Below are 22,350 nucleotides of genomic sequence, written 5' to 3'. Positions count from 1 at the left end.
CATTTATTTTTTATTTCTAGAGAAGCTTCAATAGTTTAAGTTTAACTATAATTTAGTTTAAAAGATGAGTCTTTTGTTGAGGTGGGTGTTGCAGTCTGAGCTTTAGTTGCTGTCCCATAATATAATTTAAGCACCTGTTGTCTGCAGTGAGTTTAGAGATGAGATTTGGGAAAATGTTAACTGATGTATTTTTGTACCAAAAGTGAGTTGGTGCTTTTAGCTGTGTTGATGTAAGTGGTCTCCCTTCATATGGAAGTTGTACACCTACTGGGCAGCAGCTGATGTAAGACTGACCTTTGGAGATAAGAGCCTATCTTGATGAAATATACTGTTTTTAATGCAATTTCTTCAAGTTTCCCTGCTGAAACTGTCCCATTCATCTCTATTATGAACCACAAAATCAATTCCATCATGATTTATATTCCACACTTTTATCCCCCAGCGAGCCGTTTGTTGCAAATGTCATCTCATGCATTTTAAGAAGTCCCAGAAACCCCCTCAGATCACAGAGGAAGAAAATGCGCAGGCTGCATGTGAATGGGATGACGCATAGCTCTGCAAAGGCAACTGAATGAGAGCAACAGCAAGATGGTGTGCACCATGCAGCACAGCCTCCTGCTTTAAATCTCCAACACATCGACGAGTTGCAGCTGCACACACGCACACTGACGGATGGAGCTCGTTTTCATCTCAGCGGTGACACCGAAGGCAGAAAAACAAATGTGCACGGTGTGAATGTGCGCTGGAACGGGGGGAGCGCTCTCACGTTGTGTATCCTGTTGATCCTGCCTGCCGAGCGTTTAAGAGGAGCACTGCTCGTCAGGAGGAAGAAAACCTGCTCGCACGAGCTCCACTGGATGGCATTTCTCTCGGGGTTTGAGTGAACATCGGACGGATCTGTGTTTTGACCTCTATATATATTTTTCTTTTCAACGCCTCTGGAGAAGAAACCTGCTCTCCATTTTCTGCTTTTTTTGCGCCTCTTCTTTGTCACAGAAGAAGAAGCAGGTCGTGATTTTTTTGTATGCAACACAACGGGATTCATGGTGGGAGCGTTTCCTTTCATCAATGTGCATTGATGTAGCAGAAAACGTGGAGGAGATAAGGTAGGTTAACGCGTAAAAACAGTGGGAAGGCACACTGGCTGGTTCTTGGTGTTTACTGAACCCATATGGGGCTCTTTGTCGTGTTGCGTGTGAGTGTGCTCATGGAGCATCAATAGTTGGAGGTTTCCATTGATACCCAATTGATAAACACCTTCCCGAGTAGCTCCCACGGTCCATTGTCTCGTTGCGTGGCCCTGCTTTGACTCCAAACGCTGCTGTTGTGTGATGATGAATCTCTCTCTCTTCACAGAACCCTTATCTCAGCACCTGGAACCTTTGCTAAGGATTTCATTGAGGACAGTCCGCAATTAAAGGGATTTCGATTCTTGTCTAAATCGGGATTTATACATCCAAACTGGGATCTATGAGCGGAAAAGTGGCGAAGCCTAAAGAAGACAAGGATGCTTCCAAGGGTAAGAAGAAAGCCTCGTCTTTCACACACACTGCTTTAACCCTTAAATCACAGGTTTCAACCAGCGCGACCGTTCAATGAGGCTCAGAGGTAAGACTGGAGACAATAGCAGCCAGTGGATGGTGATCCATCCCCCCAGCATGGTGCATGTGGATTCTGCTGTTTGAGATCTACTGTAGGCCTATAGGCTGCACGATGAGCTGGTTTCAGATCACATGCTTCACTTGCATTGATTGGTGATCGTGAAACACAGACAGACAATCAGGCAAAGCGGAGGAGAATATGTTGCATGACAGAATGCTGCACAGATTAAGATAAGAAAAACGATTTTCACAATAAAAGTAAACACCAAGGCGGTGGAATGATGACAGCGCTTCATTATTGTGTCGCTGGCATCCTGTTGAAATGTCCCTTTGTGTTTGTCGCTCTCCGCATTCTGATCCTCATCACATCTGTACCATCATGACGCGCGGAGCCCTTTTTTTTTCGGTCTCGTAACCAGATGAGCTTATGATGACCCATGGCGTCACAAATCAGGTCTTTTAGCTCTCTGGGAAAAGGGGGAAGTAAAGTGCAGGCTATCCATTGCCATGGACACAGAGCGCAGGCGGGGTTGCCAAAGAAACCTGGTGGGACTTATCATTGTAAGCGCTCTGTGTACGCCGGGGACGTGCACGACACTTTACGCACCGGCACACACATTACTGCACCTTTGTCTTTGTGCTCGTTTTCCATCACACAATTACACAAAATAAGGAAAACAGCAGCCCTATCTCCACAATGACGCAGTTATTGCGTCAGTACATTTGTGTCCACATGTATATGTAAAGATTTTCACCCCGAGAAAACGAGACTGAAGTCCATTGTCTGCTCTGAGACTGAAGAACAAGGCTGCAGGATTTTCTGCTGCTCAAAGAAAGTTGTAAATGTCAGTGACTGAACAGGTTTCCCTCCTGAGTGTAATATAATAACAACCTGCTTTTACGCTGTGGCAGCCTGCCCATCACATCCTTCCTGTTTATTTACACTGTAGCCATTCAGTTGGATCTCCTTGCAGTCAGGTTCCGGCTCTGTGCAACGTGATCACAACCGATCGATAAACCTAATTGGCTTATTTTGGCAGCGGTGACATCATGTGATGACGTGGCCTGTTGATGTTACTGTAAGAGGCATATGCAGCAATGGTGGCACTGTAGAGAGCTGGATTAGACGAAGCCTGGGTGTTTTATTTGGTTGGCAAAGTATTCATGTTTGGTAAACCACTGTTAAGGCACCAACTCTGCACCACTCATATTGTCTATGATAAAAAAAAAAAACCCTGCAGAGCTGCTGTAAATCTTGTTCAGACTAGATACACTTATAAAGTTAAAGGATAGAGAGCCTGGCATGCCGTGCTGACAGTACAGCGAGCGAAATATGCTCAAAAGAATTGATTTTAAGATTAACCTCCACACCAACTTTCCCTCTCATCTCCGGCTGGAAATCAATAACATGAGTGAATGGCTGACTCATGGAAGCCCCGGGGCAGCAGCGCCATCTCCAAAACTCTCAGCTGAGATAAAAACATCTTCACCTTCACCAAGAAGCTCCCACACAGCGTGCTCCAGTTTCTGTGCTTTCACAGCTGAAAGCCGAAAAGCTGCCGTGGCTCTGCCGCCGTCCAGCACTCGTGTTGATGATCTACATTGGCTGAGAGGGTCACTCGATGCCAGCTGCCTTCCATCGGAGACGTGAGTGGCACACGAGCGGGGAGTGTCACGGGGGGGAAATCAGCGGTGACCCTGCCTACATTGGCAATTTTCAGGGAAACAGTCCGTTAAAGCCGGAACCACCTGCCATCTCCACAGATTTTCTTTGTCTGCAAGCTGCTACAGACGCTTCTGACGGCACTGTTTTCACAGAGCGACACTACCATCAGCCCATTACTTTACACATTACACAGAGACTTCTGTGGAGTCTCGGGGATCTAAAATAGCACGTTAGCTGTTATCATAATGAAATTAGTTTGAAATCTATCAGCTCCAGTTTGAGTCACAAGTTCTCTAAACATGTACACCAAACTAAAAATGATCGCTGACCAGCATGAGCCATAAATACAGCTTATGTTGGACTCTAAAATACAGGTTTAGAAAGCTCGGCAAGTTATTTTAAACTTTCTCACAAGACTTAATGATTTGTGGGAAAAATCTGTTCCAGGAACCAGCAGAATCGAAGTCAAATAACTGGAATAAAGACTCTCTCAGCAGGTAATTCACCACAAATAAATCTATTGGATTAACATCTAGGTGGTCCTGGTAGTATAATAAAAGGTTGGTGCTGTGCGGCCCAGGGCAAAAGTCACTTTCTGTCATGTCAGTGTGAGTGCCTATTCTCTTTAGCGGGGTGAGTATGAGTTTTGTGACAGTAATCTGTCTGCTCCGTGGCTCAGGCAGAAAGGCCACAGTTCATCCTGTGGCAGTACATGTGAACACAGAACGCATGCGGAGAGAGACAGAGAGGGAGGGGGGGGGGGGAGACACGGTGGGGCAGGAGGAGGTGGTGTGTAGCGGAGCTCCAAAATCAACACTGAATCACGTTGTGTTAGTTTCCCCCGTCCTTGTGAAGCTAAGTTGTGCAGACAAAGTGATGTGTCAAACCATGACGTGCGCACACGACTTTCCAGAGCCGGAAAATTCAGCTACAAGAGCTCGTGTTTACGCCCATGATGCATTGCACTTCAGTTTTGTAGATATTTCCGCCTTAGCTGTCTAATGTGAAACTTTCCATCACATTTTTACATGTATAAAATTCTCTCACTGTATATTTCCGGCATGTTCCTAAATGCCACAATTATGTGAGAAAGAACTTTGACTGCACTTCTGTCACTCTTCCTCACACTTCATCTCCGCTCGGTGCATTGATAGACTCCCCTCTCGGGCGTGAGTGTCAGCCAGTGGATTCATGTCGGCCTCTGATTGCGGAGAAGAAGAAGAAGAAGACATAAGTCTTGCATATGCAGGCGGATTAATTCAGCAGCAGGCCGGCCGCAGAACCGGATCAATAGATTCCCAGAGATGAGTTCGGAGCAGCTTCATTAATCACCGTGCAGGCGGCTGTGTCCTCCACTACACTGACACCTGCTTTAATCTCATCTGCTCGAGCACGCGCTGTCTACAGTGTCATCAGAAGCTCTCAATTAAAGGAAGCTGGATTGACTGGCATGTGGTCGGTGCAGGGCTGCTTAATTGTTATGACATTATTTCAGATGCAGTCGATATCTGCACGGTCAGCAGTAATCGTCGTCTCCAGCTGTATGTTGGAAAGAAAAAGTGCATGTAGAAGTAGCATTGCTTAGTTTTTACAGAGTTTAACTTTCCAAGTGAGACCAGCACTAAGTGTGTGCGTCCGACAGTGCCCACGCTGACAGGTTGGAGCCTTACACCCTGCACTGTTCTTGTGCAGTCACGTTGGCGTTTGAGCTCAACTGGTAGTGCAGCAGATTTCCATGCGGGAGTCCTCACGTTCTAATCCCGGGGTTTGGAAAATGATTCCAAATAAGTCAGCAGGCTCACAGGATTTTCTGCTGTTTGACGGGGTCAGCTTAAAATGACTTCTTCCTGCAGGATTCTTCTGTATTGCTAAATTAAGTTCAGGCTTCTTTCATTTGGATCGTCTTAGCGAGTGTACAAACTTTTGTCAGGGCGACTACGTCAGCACAGGAAGTCATGACTTCCACACGCAGAGGAATGCATGCTCTGTTTCTCTATCAGTCTAATACTACAATCTTAATCACAAACACGCTCCAGAAACATACGACCAAAAGTAAAGCTCTTAGTTCCAGTACAAATCATCACCAGCAACATATTAAACACCCTAACAAAAGTTTAAACAGTGGGCTTTGTGAGGACACGCTCCTCTGGAAGTATTTGTGGTGTCAGGGTGGAGGAGTTGTTCCCTGTCAGATACTTTTGTGGCACTGACGCAGATCCGGCCTCACCGCCTGGAGGAAACTGGTTCGCCTCGCATCAGAGATCTGCCACTCTCCATCGCTGACTTGCACGCTGATCGCTGTGCGGGAACGTTGAGAGCCCCTCTGTCAGATTAGGTTTCTGAATGACGCGGGGTGCCCTGTGACTGGTGCGTTGGCTCCTCTGTCCCAGCTGTGTTCCCAGGGAGTCTGAACAATCCGTCTCTTGAGGAGAAAGTTGTGCTCTTCCAACTGTGCCGTGTTTTGTGGTCATGTATTGATCAGTTAGCGGTGGAATATGTCTGCCAGCATGTCCGGGCAGATTTTTCATCCTCTTAATTTCTCCTGACTCTGACAACGAATCACGCACTGTGTTACGTCATCGCTGCCAAGAGTGTTCTGGCCCTAAAATCTCTAAATACCTGACAGTTCTGGTGCATTAGTCAGCTTGCTGTGGGTAATCCACAGAGCTGCATGTCTTCTGAGGTGAAGGGCTTTGTGAGCTGTCCCCGTGGTGCCTACCGGGACATGGGTGTCATTATTCAGTCCACAGAACCAGTGAAAAACACGTCACTGGTGTCACTGGTTTCCTGCATAGATGCTTCTCTTCCTCAGGGTTGTTTCCCGTTGCATTTCTTGTATTAATATTCCTCATTTGGCTTCCTCTGTGTCACTGAGAGGGACTGAGGGGTTTTAATCCTCGGCAACAAAATGGTCATGAATGTCAAACATCTGGCTCTCTGCTGAATCTCGCTGCTCCTTTGCAAACAGGAAACATGACTATAATGTGTTAGTGTAATATAATGACAGAGTATTCTTTATTTACTTATAGTAAACACATTATTTTCTTTTACGCAGCCGTTAAGCTCAGCGGTAAATCATGGGTCCCGCATACAGAGGCTCCAGTCCTCCATGCGGCGGCCCCGGGTTCGACTCCCACCCTCGGCCCTTTGCCGCTGTCATCCCCCCTCTCTCTTCCCCTGTTCCCGACACTATCCACTCTCCTCTCTCTCCCATTAAAGACATAAAAAGGCTGAAAAACTACACTTGAATTCTATTGTCAAAAAAGCGGAGCACACCAGAACTCTGACTTCTAGGTGTGGGATTATCGACTACCTGTGGATTTTGGATTACTGCATTTTTACTTTCAGAAATGCACTCCATGCTAAAGTCGTTAATCCCATATGAAGATAATCCCCCGTAATTGTGGTTGTGTGTGTCACTCACACTGCTCTGATAACAATGAGTGATGTCTCTGCTCAGGGCTGGAACACTGACATATCTCAGAGTGGGATGGACGTGCTTTTATATCATCATATTGAAAACTATGTCACAGAAGGCTTTACGTGGACATCAGCTGTAGCTATATACTATAGCTAGGGTCAAGCTCATCTCACTCTTGGAGCTTGGCTTGTTTTTAACAGCAGCTGAGTTACAGGAGGTCTCCTCCTCTGCAAAACAAACAGACCCCATCTGAATTAAACACAAGATACTTGTGCCCTACTGATGAGGATAAGCACTCAGTGAAGAAACCCCTCCCCTCGTGCTCTCAACCTAATACTTTGACCTACCACATGACCCTTAGTGGTCACTGCGACCCAAGCAGCACTGCCAACTTCAACAGACCCAGGCTCCAGGTATTGACAACGCCAGGACTATTTTTGAATTAAACATGGAAGAAAAAAAAATAGAGAGAGAAAGACGGAGAGAAGAGTTTGTAGAGAGAGGAGGAAGACGGGGAAGGCAGAGCCAGGGTGAGGTGGTCTGTCCAGGGCTAGCACTCACCCCCGCCGGATCCGGGCTGTACGCTCTACCTCCCCCTACTCCGTCATTTTCATGAGGGAAGAGAAGAGAGAAGAGAGAGCAAGGAGGATGGGGGTTGAGGTTAGGGTAGGGGGCAATCTCAGATCCCATCGGCTACAGTCTGACGATGATATGGCCTCTGGGCACAACGGTGAACATGCAGCACGTAACGATAAACAACTTCCTTTTCCGCGTGCTGCATTGTTTACAGAAAAATAAACCGTTTTTCTTGTGATTGACTTTAATTAACGGGTCTTAAGTTTGCCGAAATTTCAACGTCATGATGCAGATTAGTAAAAGGTAAAAATGAAAAACTTTGTCAGGTCTGTCCTCAAGAGGAGAAGAAAACTACTTTTAAAATGCTCGTTTGTTGAACGGAGGTCGGATCGATCTTTTCTTGTGCATTCGAGTAAGTCGGGAAGGTGAATGTAGAACAGATCGTCTGTTTATAGAGATTAATAAGAAGCTAAATCATCGTCAGATCACACTGATGGGAGCCGGGATGGCATTAAGGCGCATTACGTTCTGCCTGCGTATGCAGGAAAAACAGACTGTTTTTCCTGCATACGCCTTGGTTGCTTGATTTGTCAATACTACTCAGACTACAAGCGTACTACAAATGGAAACCAGAAAACTTGCCATCCCTAAAATCCACGTCCCTGATTACAGACTCTACATTTCTATGTAGAATCTGTAAATAGAGATTAGGGTAGGGGGTAACCCTAACCCTAAGCCAATACTACCTACCCTACCGCAAAGGGCCCCCAGAACTTGAACTTGTAGTAAAATGGGCAGCGAGAGGCAGCACATTCACCGGAGTATCAAGTGGGCACCTCCCTTCACTGGTGTTCTGTCAAGTTAGGCCCACTGCACCTCCTAAACCTAAAACCAGTAAAAACACTAAATAAAGCATGTAAAGGTTAAAGGTCAGTGTCTCTCTGGCTCTTCAGTAGATACAACCTGGGTATATTTGTTTCCATTTCTTGGTCATAACTTTCACCATCCTATTTGTTCCCTATCTTTTGCTTTGCAACAGGAAATGAGAAAAAATAAAGAAACTGCAGACTAACAGATGTTTGTCGCTATTTCTGCTGTGTTAGGCTGTTATTTTTATCCGTATCAAGTAAAAATATAAGTTATCAAGGAAACTTTATCGATCATTTTTCCAGCAAGCCTTACCGGCAGCAGAAGCAGAGTTGGCAGTCTTCATCTGCTGCAGGGAGGATGAAGAGGACAGGTTTTCTAACGGCTTATTACTATCTGCTAAAATTGGACAATGATGATATCAGTAGGAAACGGTCATTAAGTGTCTTTATTTGGCCTCCTCCCCATCGCTGCTCTAAAGAGAGAGCACACTTACATGACATTTTGTACCATCCTTTTTTAACACTCTTCTTATAGAGGAGGTGACAAGTGGCAAACTGAATCCATCTTACCCCTTCTAATACTTCTGCCAGGCGTGTGACAATCCAAGTGCTAATGGGCTCACCGCGGATCAAACGCCGTGAGCCCATCTGAGATGAAGGAAGGAGCTTGTGTGTTTGACTGAGCCGTGTTGCAGCACTGACTCATTTGTCTGTAAGCATTCACAGCACCCTGAGCTAGCTTTCAGCCCGCGTACACGTGTAACATGCAGTCCTACAGGAGCTGAATACCACAGATGTCTTCTTTGTTTATCTCAGAGCTGACACAAGGCATCGCTGAAGGTCTGAAAAACATCAAGTGGTTATTTTTGTGAAGGCAAGCGCTGCAAGTCTTTCAAGAAAATGGCGTCATGTTTGCCTCATCTGCCGAACATATTGCAAAAACATCGAGTTTCTCATGCACATTACAGCATGAATACCTCTAATACAGAGTATGTATGGCACTGCGGAGAGCTGCTGGAGGTTCTCAGGGCATAAAGAGGTCACAGAAGCAATTACAGTATCCCAAGGTCAGAGTGGAGGCCACGAGTCGCCGTCATCATCCGACACAACCTGCACACGGCCCAATGGGACCAAAGCACACGAGTGTAGAGTTATTGTGCGTTAAAGACTGAACAGAGGGGCGTTTTCTGGTGAAAGCGTCACCAGCGAGATTCACTCTGTAGTTTAAATCATGCTGTGGATTAATAATTGCTCCGGACATGAACTAATTAAAGTTGGTGTACATTATAAAGGGGATTAAAGCGAGGTATAAGAAAGGGAGGCGATAAGGCACGACCAGCACTAATAAACAGCAGCTACAGGCTGGAACAGAGTCGGCCCGGGAGACAGCATCTAACCGTCCAGCAGGCCGATGGTGAAGGCGAATGATTGCCTCTGGTTCGTGCAGAATGCAGATTAGTGATTGGCAGTGTCTCAGCTCCGAGCAGGGCTGTAGTCTCTGTAGCGATGATTCACCAGGAAGACACCAGCACAGCAAACCAGCGTCTCCTCTGCACACATGCAGAGAATAGTTAACAGGATTACCCGCTTCTTGCTCTTCCCCAATCCTGCAGCTCATTTCACAGGCGAGTCACAAACAGGAGCCTCGCATCGACTTGTCAGTGTTCCACCTCAGCAGGTCTCACCGTCCACGAGGAGAGACGGCAGCGCGGGAATTAAAGGGGAGGTCCTGAGATGACCTGATGGACGAGCAGATCAGGAAGGATAATGGTGTTTTTGAAGATGCTGGTAATGTCTTTAACTGTAACCTCTGTTTCTCTCGGTAAGATAAAAGTAAAAACCGACAGAATGTGCGTCCTAAAAAACCAAAGCAATAGTTCCTTAACGTGCAGCACTGTGTGTGAGCGAGCAGCAGGTTCAGTTAATGACATCCACGCTGACAGAGAGGAGCGAACAGATAAGGTGTGGGGTTTAAAGATGTTGTTGTTTTGCATTTATTCCGAAGACACTGCGCCGTCGTCGGCTCAGAACTCCATTTAAATTTCTATATTTTGTGTGTTGCAGATAAGAGACGCGGTCCAAATCCCGACTCCATAGATATTATACTAAACACAATGGGACAGTGTTGCAAACATTATAGGAAAGCCTTAAAGGAAAGCAGTGATGCAGGCTTGAATCAGAGCTATTCAGCTGTCAGACACATTTTATATAAACAGTTTTTACATTCAGCTCTGTCTTTAAATTACATTCATATTCAAATACTTTGTTCTAGAAATCAGGTTTCTCATTTTGAGGGAATGGAAATGTCTTCAGTGTCGAATAAAGGAGGAGTGTGATCAAACCTTCACACCAAGTTGTTTTAGTCGCCGAAACTCAACCTACCATAACCCTGTTTTAGCTGCAACATGAATTATTTTGGCGTTTGCTTGTAGTCCGAGTAATATGGACCAATCACGTATCAGCAGGCTGCGGCGTATGCAGGTCCGTGAGGAGAGCAAAAGCAGGTGGAACATAATCTTCCGTAAAGACATCCCGGCTCCCATCTGACAACGATTCAGCTTCTTATTAATCTCTGTAAATAGACATCTATATGTAAGTTCAGCTAACAATATGCTCTAGATCAATGTAACTTGATATGAATTCCCTTGATGCTTTGAAAGGAAATCCGTTCAGCGTTTAGATTTCCTGACTTCCTCAAATGCATCAGAAATGATTGATCCGACCTCCGTTCAACAAACCAGCATTTTAAAAGTTTTCTCCTCCTCTTGAGGACAGACCTGACCGAGCTTCATTTTTACCTTTTTACAAATCTACATCATGATGTTGAAATTTCATCAAACTTAAGACGTGTTAATGAAAGTAAATCACAAGAGAAACGGTTTCTTTTTCGGGTTCATACGGCTGAAGTTCAAAACTATTTACATTGAAACTGAGACTCACCAGAAACAGATGAACGGACGCTCGTCTGGGGGATTAAATGAACCAAGAAATGACAGTGATTATTGTGCAGACATCTGGAGGGGCAGAATTCGCTTCACTTAGTTGCTTACTGGATTGTAAACAACGCAGCTCGCAGAACAGGAAGTCTTGAGTTTATCGCTAACCGCTGGCCAAACAGGACTCGCCCGACATGTTCCATGTCTGATGGTCCGATGGGTTCCAAGATTGCTAATGCCCAAAGTCCTTCATGTATGATGTAAGCTTAAGCGTTGCTACGTAACCAGCCAGTTCATTGGTAGGATCAGAGGATGTGGTTGCAGTTCGTATGTCAGGAGTTGGACGAGTGAGGAAGAGTAAGCAATTTCAGTCGTTGCTCATTAATTAAGCTCTTGTCAGACCCCCCATACCTTCACTGAGCTGTGTGCACTCTGGAGGTTAATGCTATCGACCATATTGATCTGTGGGTCACTCACTCAAAATAGCTGTTTCATTAGAAGGGAGATATGGACACGGCCTCTGGAGTGAAGGCCGAGGATGACGACGACATTGTTGGTTCGAGCTTCCAGGTGTCTTGACTGACGGGTAGGAGGGGTCAACACAACCTTCAAGTTCTGTTTTGTTTGATCCATCCACCTTGACTCCCCCCACTACACTTTTTTTGCTTCTATTAAGCTGTGTCTCCTGACTTCTCACATGCTGGATGGCCCAAGCAGTTGCTCTAAATGCCTAATATTGCTGCAGATGGGTTACAATGGAGTTAGCTGAAAGCCCAGTGCTTCTCAGAGAGACTCTAAAAGATACCATGTGCATCTATAGGTGCTTTTTCGACAGCAGGAACTTTCTCCGGGAACTAGGAACCTTTTGAGGAACTCTGTGCATTTCGATAGGAGGAACCAGGGTCTAAATCAAGCTCTGGGGTAATTGATTTACCCCCTGAAAAGTTCCTGCTCGGGGGCTAGTACTTTCCAAAGGTCCAGGAACTTTCAGGGCGGGGCCTGCAGTGCTGATCGATTCTGATAGGTCGAGTACATGCAGCGTTTTATTTCACCTGCCACAAAAACAGCACAAGTTGAATCTCCTCCATGCTAACAGGCTAACTGTAGTGTTGCACAAATGATGATACCGGTCGTTCGTCACATTTTATGCCGTTCATCTTTGTTGTATGGCCTTCATCTTCTTCTTACTGCCGCCTACTAGACTGGCTTGTCCATACGTCACTGGCCTGATTTGCATCATCTTCCCGGGACTTTAGGCCGCTGTGGAAACGCAGACAACAATGGGCCACAGGAACAATTTAGTTCCTTGAAGAGAAGTTTCTGAAGCTAAAAGTTCCTGGTACTTTTGGTCGAAAAGCACCTTATAGCTGTGTTTCCACCAAAAGTACCGGAGACTTTTAAGTCTCAGGGGCGTCTTTTCAAAGGACTATAAAAGGTTCCTTTAGCCCAATGTTGTCTGCGTTTTCACCGAGGTCCACAGATCTGTGAAGACGAAAGGCAAATTAGTCTGCTGATGTGAAAAGGTCACACCTATACTTCACCAACCAGAAATGTTTAGCGCTGCAAGGCCCCCCTAAAAGTCCCTGTTCTTTTAAAAAGTGCTAGCCCCCTGAGCAGGGACCTTTAGGGGAGCTTTATTATTTAGACCCTGGTCTCTGCAGTGGGAATACAGTGAGTTCCTCCAAAAGTGCTTAGTCCCTGAGGAAAGTTTCTGCAGCACATATGACAAATGCCGAAGTTTCAGTATGGACGACCGGTTAATGAGAACAGCCTGTGCTATAGAAATAACCGCACCTAATTGAAAGTCATATATACATGCTGTCTAGATTCCCATCTTTTGGCCAGGTTTTATGTCTGGTATGACCGCAGCTCTTGCTGTTGGCTTCTCTTCAGATGGCATATGAAAGATGATCTATAGCAGAAAGCCATTAGTGCCATTCCTCAGAGGAAGCTCATTCATTCAGCATTGATGAGGACAGAGGACGGAAAGGTGAAACATACAACGCATTCAGCATGGAGAAGAAGACAGCGGTTAAAATCACAGCACATGAAACCCTGAAGTCAACCTCTTTAATGAAATGTGGGTGTGTGCCTTTCTGCGCGCATGTGTGCTAATTTCAGTAATATTTTAGTACCTACTGTGTGAAAGTGATGAAGCAAGTGTTAACTGTGAGTGGGCCCTCTGTTTCGAGGATGTGAGAAAGAATGGGGAAGAAAGGCATTGTTAAGACGACTGCTAAATATAGCATCGATCCCTCACTGGTCCCTGAAGCCAATTTTACACAGTCTGGAGCAGTGAACATCATGGCTGCGCCTGCCTCCTCCTCATCAGTGAGACATCATTTACATAATGAGACGCTGCCACGGCAACAAAGCCCCAATAAGCGCGGCAGTCGTCAGTCATGGGGGGCGGGTACCGAGGTGGCTTCGTAACATGCGCTCTTAATGTGCTGGGGGGGGGTGCAGCGTTGTAAATGTGGACATGACACACACAGACATACGCTCGGAGCCCGAGAGAGAGAGAGAGAGAGTCCGTATGGAGACACGCTTGATTAGAAAATAAAGGCAGCAGTAAACGAGCGCTCCTCTAGAGTGGTGCTGGCGGAGGGGCTGGAGGTGTGTGTTGTTGTGTGGAGGGGGGTGGGCTAAACATGCGTGATGCATATTAGATTGACTTAATGTATGGTTTGGTGTTTTGCTGAATGAGCATGTCGGTGCATTTTTCATAACTCATGTGTATGAGCTGTTGAACAACACTTGGTCACTCGTGTTTGACTCAATATGTACTCTAGAGTAGGGGTGGGACAAAATATCGATACGGCAATAGAATTATAGACAGGCTGGTGCCAAATGTCGATATTTTGATTTACAAATATACGGCGCTCTAAACAGATTTCCCTGCGATTTTGACTCACCGCGTCACTACCTCATGACTCCTCTTGGTGACTGGCGCTTAGGACATGAATGAGGGTGACGTTAACGGGAAAATAATTGGCCATTTGTACAGTTGTTCTAAAGTAAATTTAATTTACAGATTGAAAACACAGTTTCATCTCAGATTGTGTCAAATTCTGGAAGACCGGCACCAAATTGCAGCGAATAAATACATTAATCCTGCACTTTACCTTTCCAATGTATCATGATATGATTGTCGAGCAATATATCAGTTACCGCAGAATCGCAGTATCGTGATATTATCGTTATCGTGGGCCACGTATCGCTTATCGTATCGTATTGTGTTACCTTCCTATTCCCACTCCTACTCTAGAGTCATGATTGCTTCCTTTCATACAGTAATTGCAGCCAAATGTAGCATCTACATAGAAACGAATCCCAGATACAGTCTTAAAAATCTTTTTTTTTACATTATAAAAGTCTTTTAATTGGAATTGTTTACAATGAACAACCTGCCTACATGATTCAGACAAAAGGGACAATTCTTTACCATAGATGTGAACTCTAACATGATGAGACTTTCATCTTTATCCTGTGATTTGGATGCGGGGAGGACACATCTAAAACATTCCACCCGAAACGCTCTCCTCCAAATGACGTGAAATCTGTATCCAGCTCTCGTTAATCTGCAGTTTCTATTCCCTCGTTTTAGCAGATCCACATCTGAGGATGAAATGACCTCACTATGACTTGTATCATGCTTCTGCCAGGATTGCACATAAACTTTCTCTGCTGATTTATGGTAACGGTGTTATAGGTCACACCTCTCAAATCTCAACAATGTGTGGGTACTTGATGTCACACAAGCCGATTGGTTGATAGGAATCCTTTAGGGGGATGTTTGAAAATCGGAAAAGAAAAACATGTAAAGATTGTACAAGTATTTATGCCAAATTGTTGCAGTGTTAGCATTAGCATTTGAAGAGCCACTATAGAATTTAAAATACTGTCTTAAAATAATCTCTTTATCAGTTTTTTTTAATAAATCCTTGATAGAAATGGTTGAAAATGGTCGATGCACAAACCTTAACCTCTCCGTCAGTAGGCCTCTGGCTACAGACTCCATTGTGATCCCTGTTTCCTACCTGACTAACTCTTCTTTTTGTTTTGTCACGTGTCATCAGAGATTCTCTGCGGTGAATGATCACATCACTTTCACTGTAATTAGATGAGACAAGTCTCTGCCTACACTGCAGTGCAGCGAGAGAGAGAGAGAGATAACGAGGTGGAGAGAGAGGCAAAGGGACAAAGAGAGAATGTGTGTGTGTGTGAGAGAGAGAGATGGCGGTCAGTGATCTAACAGTAATCCATAACAGCAGAACTAGCTACTATAAAGAAGATGAACAGTGCTGCAGGCGAGATGAAAAGGTTACACGCAATAACGACAGAGCGCTTCTGCTTTGCTTAAAGGTTACGCTGGGAAATTTAGACAACGTTAAATTGCTTCATTTGGACTCAAACCCTCTGTAGTAACCTCAGTTTGAATTTAGTCCAGCCTACACCAAGCAGTGTGATGAGCCTCAGTACGGCGGGGCTAAATGAAGCCAGTCTTTCCGACCTTTGTGCCATGTTGCTGTGTTTGGTATACTTTGAAATCAAGGGGTCACTTGTTCTGCACGCCTCACACGTTCCTCACTGCTCTCCGTCATTGCTGTACCATATAGCACAAATGTGTGACAGTGAAGGGAACATACTGAGACGCCTAACCAGCTGAGGTGTCTATTAATGTCACATAATGGTCTGCGGTGGCTCTGTAATGTATATATGTCTATAAATACGTATGTGTGTGCGCACTCTCTGCGGTGCTTGTTTGTTGTTAGGATCTTGCCGCGCTCTCTTTATATTAGGTGCAGATCAGAATGTAAGGCATCTGGTGTTTGTTTACAGCCAAGGTTTTTCTGTCTCATGTTTGTTTTGTGAAAGTCCTCCGGCTGCTGCATTGTACATAGATGGACCTATATATAGCAAGCGTGTGTGATTGTGAGTGTAGAAGTGTGGAAGAAAATGAGCATGACCGATATATCGCTTGGCCGATATTAGCGGGCCAATTGGGGCCCATTGCAGTATTGGCATTGACATGAAACCATTTCTTAATATGGACATACAGGATATAATGCTTTGGTTGACTGAGACATTGTGTCATCATGTTGTTTTTCCAGCAATTCATTGTTTCCAACACTCAGCAGCACATGTAGCACAGCATTTCACCTGAGCAGACGCTGCTCCTTACCGGAATACCTTTGCATACTCACAACTGTGTAAAATGTGTTCCCATTCCAAGTTGAAAAGGTCTTCGTTTTCTCCCACTACAATCTGCATCAATATCTGCCTGAAAAAAATCCCATATCTGTCAGGTTCTTGTACAAAACACAGTCCCTTTGTCAATTAGTTGCCTGACAAACATTGATCAATCTTTTAAACAAGGCAAAACTGCCAGAGTTGACCTGGTTGCAGCTTCACAAATGTGGCTTGTTGTCTTCCATTGTTGAAGACCTGAATTTGGGACTGTTGTTGGACAAACTTTGAAGACACCATATGGAACTAAAATTGACGATTTATCAATTAATTGGACGAATAACTCTTAGATAAACCAATCATTACAAGAAGAAAAAAAGACATCCCAAGTCTTTGTACCTCCGCAAAAGACTGAACCATTGCTGAATCAGGTAGCCTTCCCAAGGCGAGCTCCCCTGCACATACAAATGTTCCTTAAATCAGCATCTCTCTCTACATGTCATGGCCGGCCCAATCCAGATCTGAACCCCACTGAAAACCTCCTGTATGTGATCAAGAGGAAGATGGATGGTCACAAGTGTCCTAACATTACCCAACAGCAATGTGACAGACTGGTGGAGAGCAGGTTATTCCACCAAACATTGATTTGTGAACTCTTCCCTAGCGGCTGTCAGTACACTGGACTGAGCCTTGTCACGGAGAAACCGGGTGATGATGTGTCGCGGTCTGGAGATGTCGGCGGCGGTCCGACCCGATGTGCTCCGTCTACCTCATACCAGTCGTCGGTGTCAAGCTCCAGAGCCGCCTTTAGCAACGTTTTAATAAAACCTTCCACATTTGGGACCTCTGAGCCTTCTTTCACTCCTGTGATGCGAACATTTTAGCGACGTGAGAAGCCCTCCAACACCGCCTCCTGTAAGGCAGTGTTTTGTTTTGACAACTTGTGTCGCATCGGGCCTCTTTTGGCTTCTTCGTCCTCCAGATAGGAGACTGGTGATTCCATCCTGTTCTTCACTCATGACATATCTTTTGCAATATTTCCAAGCGATGCCCTGTAGTTCCGTCATTACGTCTGGTGTGGCTTCTTTCGGCGCCATTTTGGCGTCTCCCTCAGTATCCGACAAGGGTTTACCGCGCTGATTCTTAACAGGATTGAGTGCAACGTAGTGACTTTTTTTGCGCCGTTAACCTAGCAAAGTACGATTTCAGTATTGCATCGATGATCTGTTGCACCTTGTCTTACATTTAACAGGTTTTGTAAGGTCGGCTGAGCCCCTTCTTCTCCTGTGCGGCCATCTTGGGTAGGTCTTGTTGTTTAAACATGAACTTTTTCTTTTGGTTATCTTAGTTGTTCTTTTTCTGCAGATAGACCTAAATGAAAATATTTGATTTGGAAGTCGGGAGAAATGTTTAATACAAAAAAAAAAAGTTCAATTTACTCAGACGCAAACCTATAAATTGTCAAACCACAGAAAAACATATCTTTGCAGTGGTTATTTTTTCCGGAGCTGTATATAAGAGTGTCAGTGTCAGGCTTGAACTCACATTGACCTGATGAAAAGAGGAGAAGGGACTCTGTAACGTCTGCTTTGCTGCAGAGTCTTTGTGTGAGAAGCTACGGAGCATTACGGGGTTATCCTGGCCCTATCATGCTCTTATAATCGAACACACTCACACTGGAGCATGAATAATTCAGGAAATGTGAATATCATGTACTCACACATTCCCCCCATTATCATAGTACATGCCTCCATGCTTATGTCACCAGTGAAAACATGCACCTCCTAGTTAAAGCGAGACAATTGATATTTCATTAGGATTATTGGTAGCGAGCGTTGGGTTAAGCAGCCGTTTAAATCAATCCAGTGAATGTTGTTGTTTCTACACATTCATACTGCTGCAACAGCTTTATAGGAGCGTTCTACATCGTGTTAAAGTTAGTGCGTCTGCTGAGAAACTGTATTTGAACCCTGTGGGCATTTTTGGAAGGATGAACAGAATGTGTTGTTAACACTGTGTGGAGGCAGTCCTCACACGTCTCTGAAATCACTCATCACACCCAATTAAAAACAGCACTCGCATGCCTCCTTAGCTGTGAGACACGGGGCAGCCGGAAATAATGAAAAATCATATTTTTATCTCTTGGTTCATTGAACTTCATTCATTGTTTTTTTGTCTTTGCATCATTGTGGTTTCAGACCATAACAAGCTCGTGGTGCACAGTTCCCTCCTCCTCCCAGCCCCCGACAGTCCTTTCTCGGTGCAGAGAAAAATGGCTGTCAGCACAGGAGATGCTTTAATTTACTTCCAGGTTTGTAAAGGCTCTTATCATCCAAACAAAAACACTGATTTTAAATGTGCACGTCAAATTTATCCGTTCGTTCTTTCATTCATTCACGGATTCTGAGAGAACGAATCGGTGCAGCAGCGACAACAGGAGATACAGGAAGTGATGAGGCGTGATGCTTACTCCATCAGTTAAATGCATTGGGGGATTGTGTATAGAATATGTATGTGTGTGTGTGTGTGTGTGTGTGTGAGAGAGTGGGTGGGTGTTCAGGCCTTCCCCACTGTAAAGCTCCAAGGGACAGATGGCTGCTCAGTCTCATTGCGATATGCTCTACCGGTCTCTTGTCTTTGGCTCTGGGTCTCCATCCTGTCTTGGCTGTGGCATCACAGTTATACCCACAAACCCGTACAGCTCGCACACACGCACACACACACACACACACACACACTTGGAAGTATCTGAGTTCCTTTTACCCTGCAGGCTAACCAAGCTGCCTACTCTGCGATAACCACTAACCCTGCTTCTGCAAGTGACCTGACCCATGCTGGGATCCAAACCAACACGCTAATCGCTGCGACAGGCGACTGGCTCAGCAGCTTTTTCATTTAACTTAATGGCAGCACTTTATTTAACAGGCATGTGAAAGCCTATGGAGTTTATGTGTAGATTAAATACTTGTATAAACATCCACATCATGAGTTATATGGAACAGTATATGGATTATGTTTATTTTTTAGAATTCTAAGGCCAGTCAATTTCATTATCTTACATTTCTGTAGCCTGCATTTGTTTGCATTTTGGCAAATTAGCAGCAAAAGTACGCAGAATTAGCTTGAAGTAGTTTTTGTTTGTAATATACCTCTACAAACATTTAATTACTACCGCTAACACCCGGCTTTGTTGCTTAATGGGAAAGGTTACAATCGGCATTCAGACCCGGTCAAATGACTCTGCACCAGACCCAGGTAATTATCGCCTCGGCTCCGATCGGCATTGATGGGTACACAAAACCTGTGTCGACACGCTAGTCTCCGCCCCCTTTCTGGCGCGATGCCATGCCCCGTCGGTAACTTCTGCGACTCCTCGTCATCTCAGCTACAAATTCCACCTGTCTCCGTCCGAGCAGCGCTCCAACATCGTTCCAAATTTGTCGCCGCCGAGTTTGATAAACAGACTGAATGAGTAATAGATACAATAAAGACCTAAACACCGTAACATCTTCACTGTTTACTAACCCTGTCTCCAGACGGTGACGCAGCAGAAAAGAGACTGACCGGAGTATACTTCACTGGCAATGGGAAAAGAGACAATCGGCATGAATAAGCGGGTCTTCCCGGGTCTGAGAACACGCTGAATTTCGGTGGGAAATGGGTATAAGCCGCTTTTTGGATTCTGTGTTAGCTAATACGCTAATTTTAACAGAAATCGCATGTCATATCATCATGGCAATATTGAACAATGTAGGCCTAGTTCAGATCAGAGCTGATGACATCCTCATCATCATGTGTGTATCACATCAGTTCAATCACTTATGACTACATGAAGAAATACTACTTTTCAAGACAAATTTTTTTAACAATATGTTTATTCGTTTTTTAGAAATTATATGAAATAACATCAAAGACAAATGACAAAAAAGACATAAAAAAGATAAATCAGTCAAATAAAGTAAAATAACATAAAAAAGAGAAATAAAAACACAGAACAAACAAACAATCCTGTTAATAATCTTGTGCCACCAACCCACATGCACACAAATCATAGTACATTACACAGAGTTCCTCTTGTTAGCCAGATTTTCACCTACATTGCTGCCTCCAAATTGTGACTATCTGATACTAAAAGATTCAAAGTACCATAACAGCCTCTCTGAGCTGTATGCCACAGACACTAGTGCTGCCTGTGACTGCTGACTGTGTTAAATAAGTGAGCCAAATCAGCAGGATAAACTACAACAACTACCTTCCTGTTGTTTTCAGAACACCTTGTGCTTGTCCCATTTCGCCTCAGGCAGTATTTTCGCCTCCTCTCTCTTCATCTCCCTGCAGCTCTTTTGCACCCCAAATCTTTGTCTCAGATGTTCACTTATTGGCTCCTTGTTGACCTTTGTTAATGTTTGGGCATCTTAATTAGCGTCCATGTGCAGCATCTCTACTTTATAATTCCTCTTCTGAGTTTGTGTTCTTAGATAAATTCACTGCAGTGAACTACGCGTTAGAAGCCAGTCCCTCTCCTTGATTGTGTAATTAGCCGCTACCTTAATAATTAGGCTGTAATTAGCAGCAGATTGCGAGCGCAAATTGAATGAAAGACGCAGTGCAAAATTGGCCTGCGTAAATCTGGCCCTAGTGATCTACAATTTACCGTGTAGAGACGGCGGAGTGATGGGAAAAGGCTCGTTTATCCCCAGCTCACGGTAGATTTATTGAACGCTGCTGCTCCTGCTCTGAATAAAACCTAACCATGCTGCACCGGGTATATTCTTGCATGTGTGTGCAGGTGTGTTTTTATTCAATCATCTCCGTGTTTGCTCTCCTTTGTCGCAGATTTTGAGACAGATAAAAAAGCAGCGAGTGTGCAGGAGGCACGGCGCCGTTCCCTTTTTGCTGCACACAAACAGAAGGATGAAACACCTACAAGAACAAAAGTCAGCGGAGGATTTGGGTTGTATTTGCAGGCGCATAAATCGTTCCACACGTTCACTGAGTAAAAGCAAATAACCGCTTGCAAAAGTGACCTTCACACAGGGGTCGTCTGTTTGTATATTATTAAATAGAACATATTATTGAGAGCTCATGACTATCACGTAATAAATATAAACAGTAACAACACCTGTTGGCTTGTTGACGCCACACACAGGAGAATACCAGCAGTATAGTAATGTCCTCAGTAGCCACAACCGCCGTGCCCTCCCCTTTAAATGTGAAATCCAAATCCAGCCCAGACATAATTACAGTGCTGCTGCTGTTATGTTTCTCACCCGCGTTTCCAAACTATTTTGAGCTGAACTTATTAAAGCCGCGCTGCCACTAATTAAGTTGTTTGTCTTTGCAAAGCGATCTCCGCCTGCCCACTGCTGCTTACTAATGACTGCTTGTGTCAGGGCACCCTGCCCGCCGATTGAAGGGGAGATGAAAGCAGAAAAAGGGAAGAAAAATGACCCGACGGTGGCAGATTTTTCCTAACAGGCAGCGCCGAGGCTGCCGCACACGCCACGTCACGAATCGTGCATGTTTGGGTTGTTAACAGGCGGTTGTGTGGGTGCTCTGAAGGTTCCTGCAGATGTTACAGAGAACACAGGCTTCTTTCAGCTGAGAAGCACTGAGGTTTAGGAGAAATTGAGCTCACAGGAGTCTTATTTATGAAAATTATTCAATAAGAAGGAAATAAAGCAGAAAGCTTATATATGATATCTTTAAGAAGAGCGAATATGTGGCCATCTCGTCTGTTCCAATGCACTCACGTTACAGCAAGTTTAGATAAATACTTTCATAACACTCCTGCAGTATCATCCACTTCTTCACTGTCCATCTGTATTCTCAGTATGTTGCAAAGACTCTTACTTTTGCCAAATAAAAAGCTAAATACGGGTGGGGTTAGAGGAGGCCGATTAAGCAGCACTAAAGCAGCATATTTACTCACATCTTGGCAAAACAATGGCTGGAACATACTGAGCACACAGATGGACAATAGAAAAGTGGATTATGTTACAGGAGGGATATGAGAAGTTTAGATGGACTTTTTTCTGCAGTAAAACGTGTCCACTTTGGACTCTGATCAAATGAATTCAGGCAGCGCCAG

General features: G+C 44.6%; 1 protein-coding gene across 1 annotated transcript in view; it reads left to right on the top strand.

The window, feature by feature from the left end:
- Nucleotides 1-590: 590 nt before the first annotated feature.
- Nucleotides 591-22,350, top strand: part of fgf13a (fibroblast growth factor 13a) — a 104,371-nt gene continuing 82,611 nt past the window's right edge. The window contains exons 1-2 of the mRNA XM_069669667.1: nt 591-1,106; nt 1,357-1,519. Of these exons, the coding sequence (XP_069525768.1) occupies nt 1,471-1,519 (49 nt within the window). The 5' untranslated portion in view covers nt 591-1,106; nt 1,357-1,470. The remainder of the gene's footprint in view (nt 1,107-1,356; nt 1,520-22,350) is intronic.

The sequence above is a fragment of the Semicossyphus pulcher genome, unplaced genomic scaffold (genome assembly GCF_022749685.1).
Source record: "Semicossyphus pulcher isolate SPU_LCO1_2020_fin unplaced genomic scaffold, fSemPul1.0.p SCAF_2, whole genome shotgun sequence".
Taxonomy (NCBI): Eukaryota; Metazoa; Chordata; class Actinopteri; order Labriformes; family Labridae; genus Semicossyphus; species Semicossyphus pulcher.
Note: the sequence above shows the minus strand (reverse complement) of the source record. Positions and strands in the feature narration are given on the sequence as shown.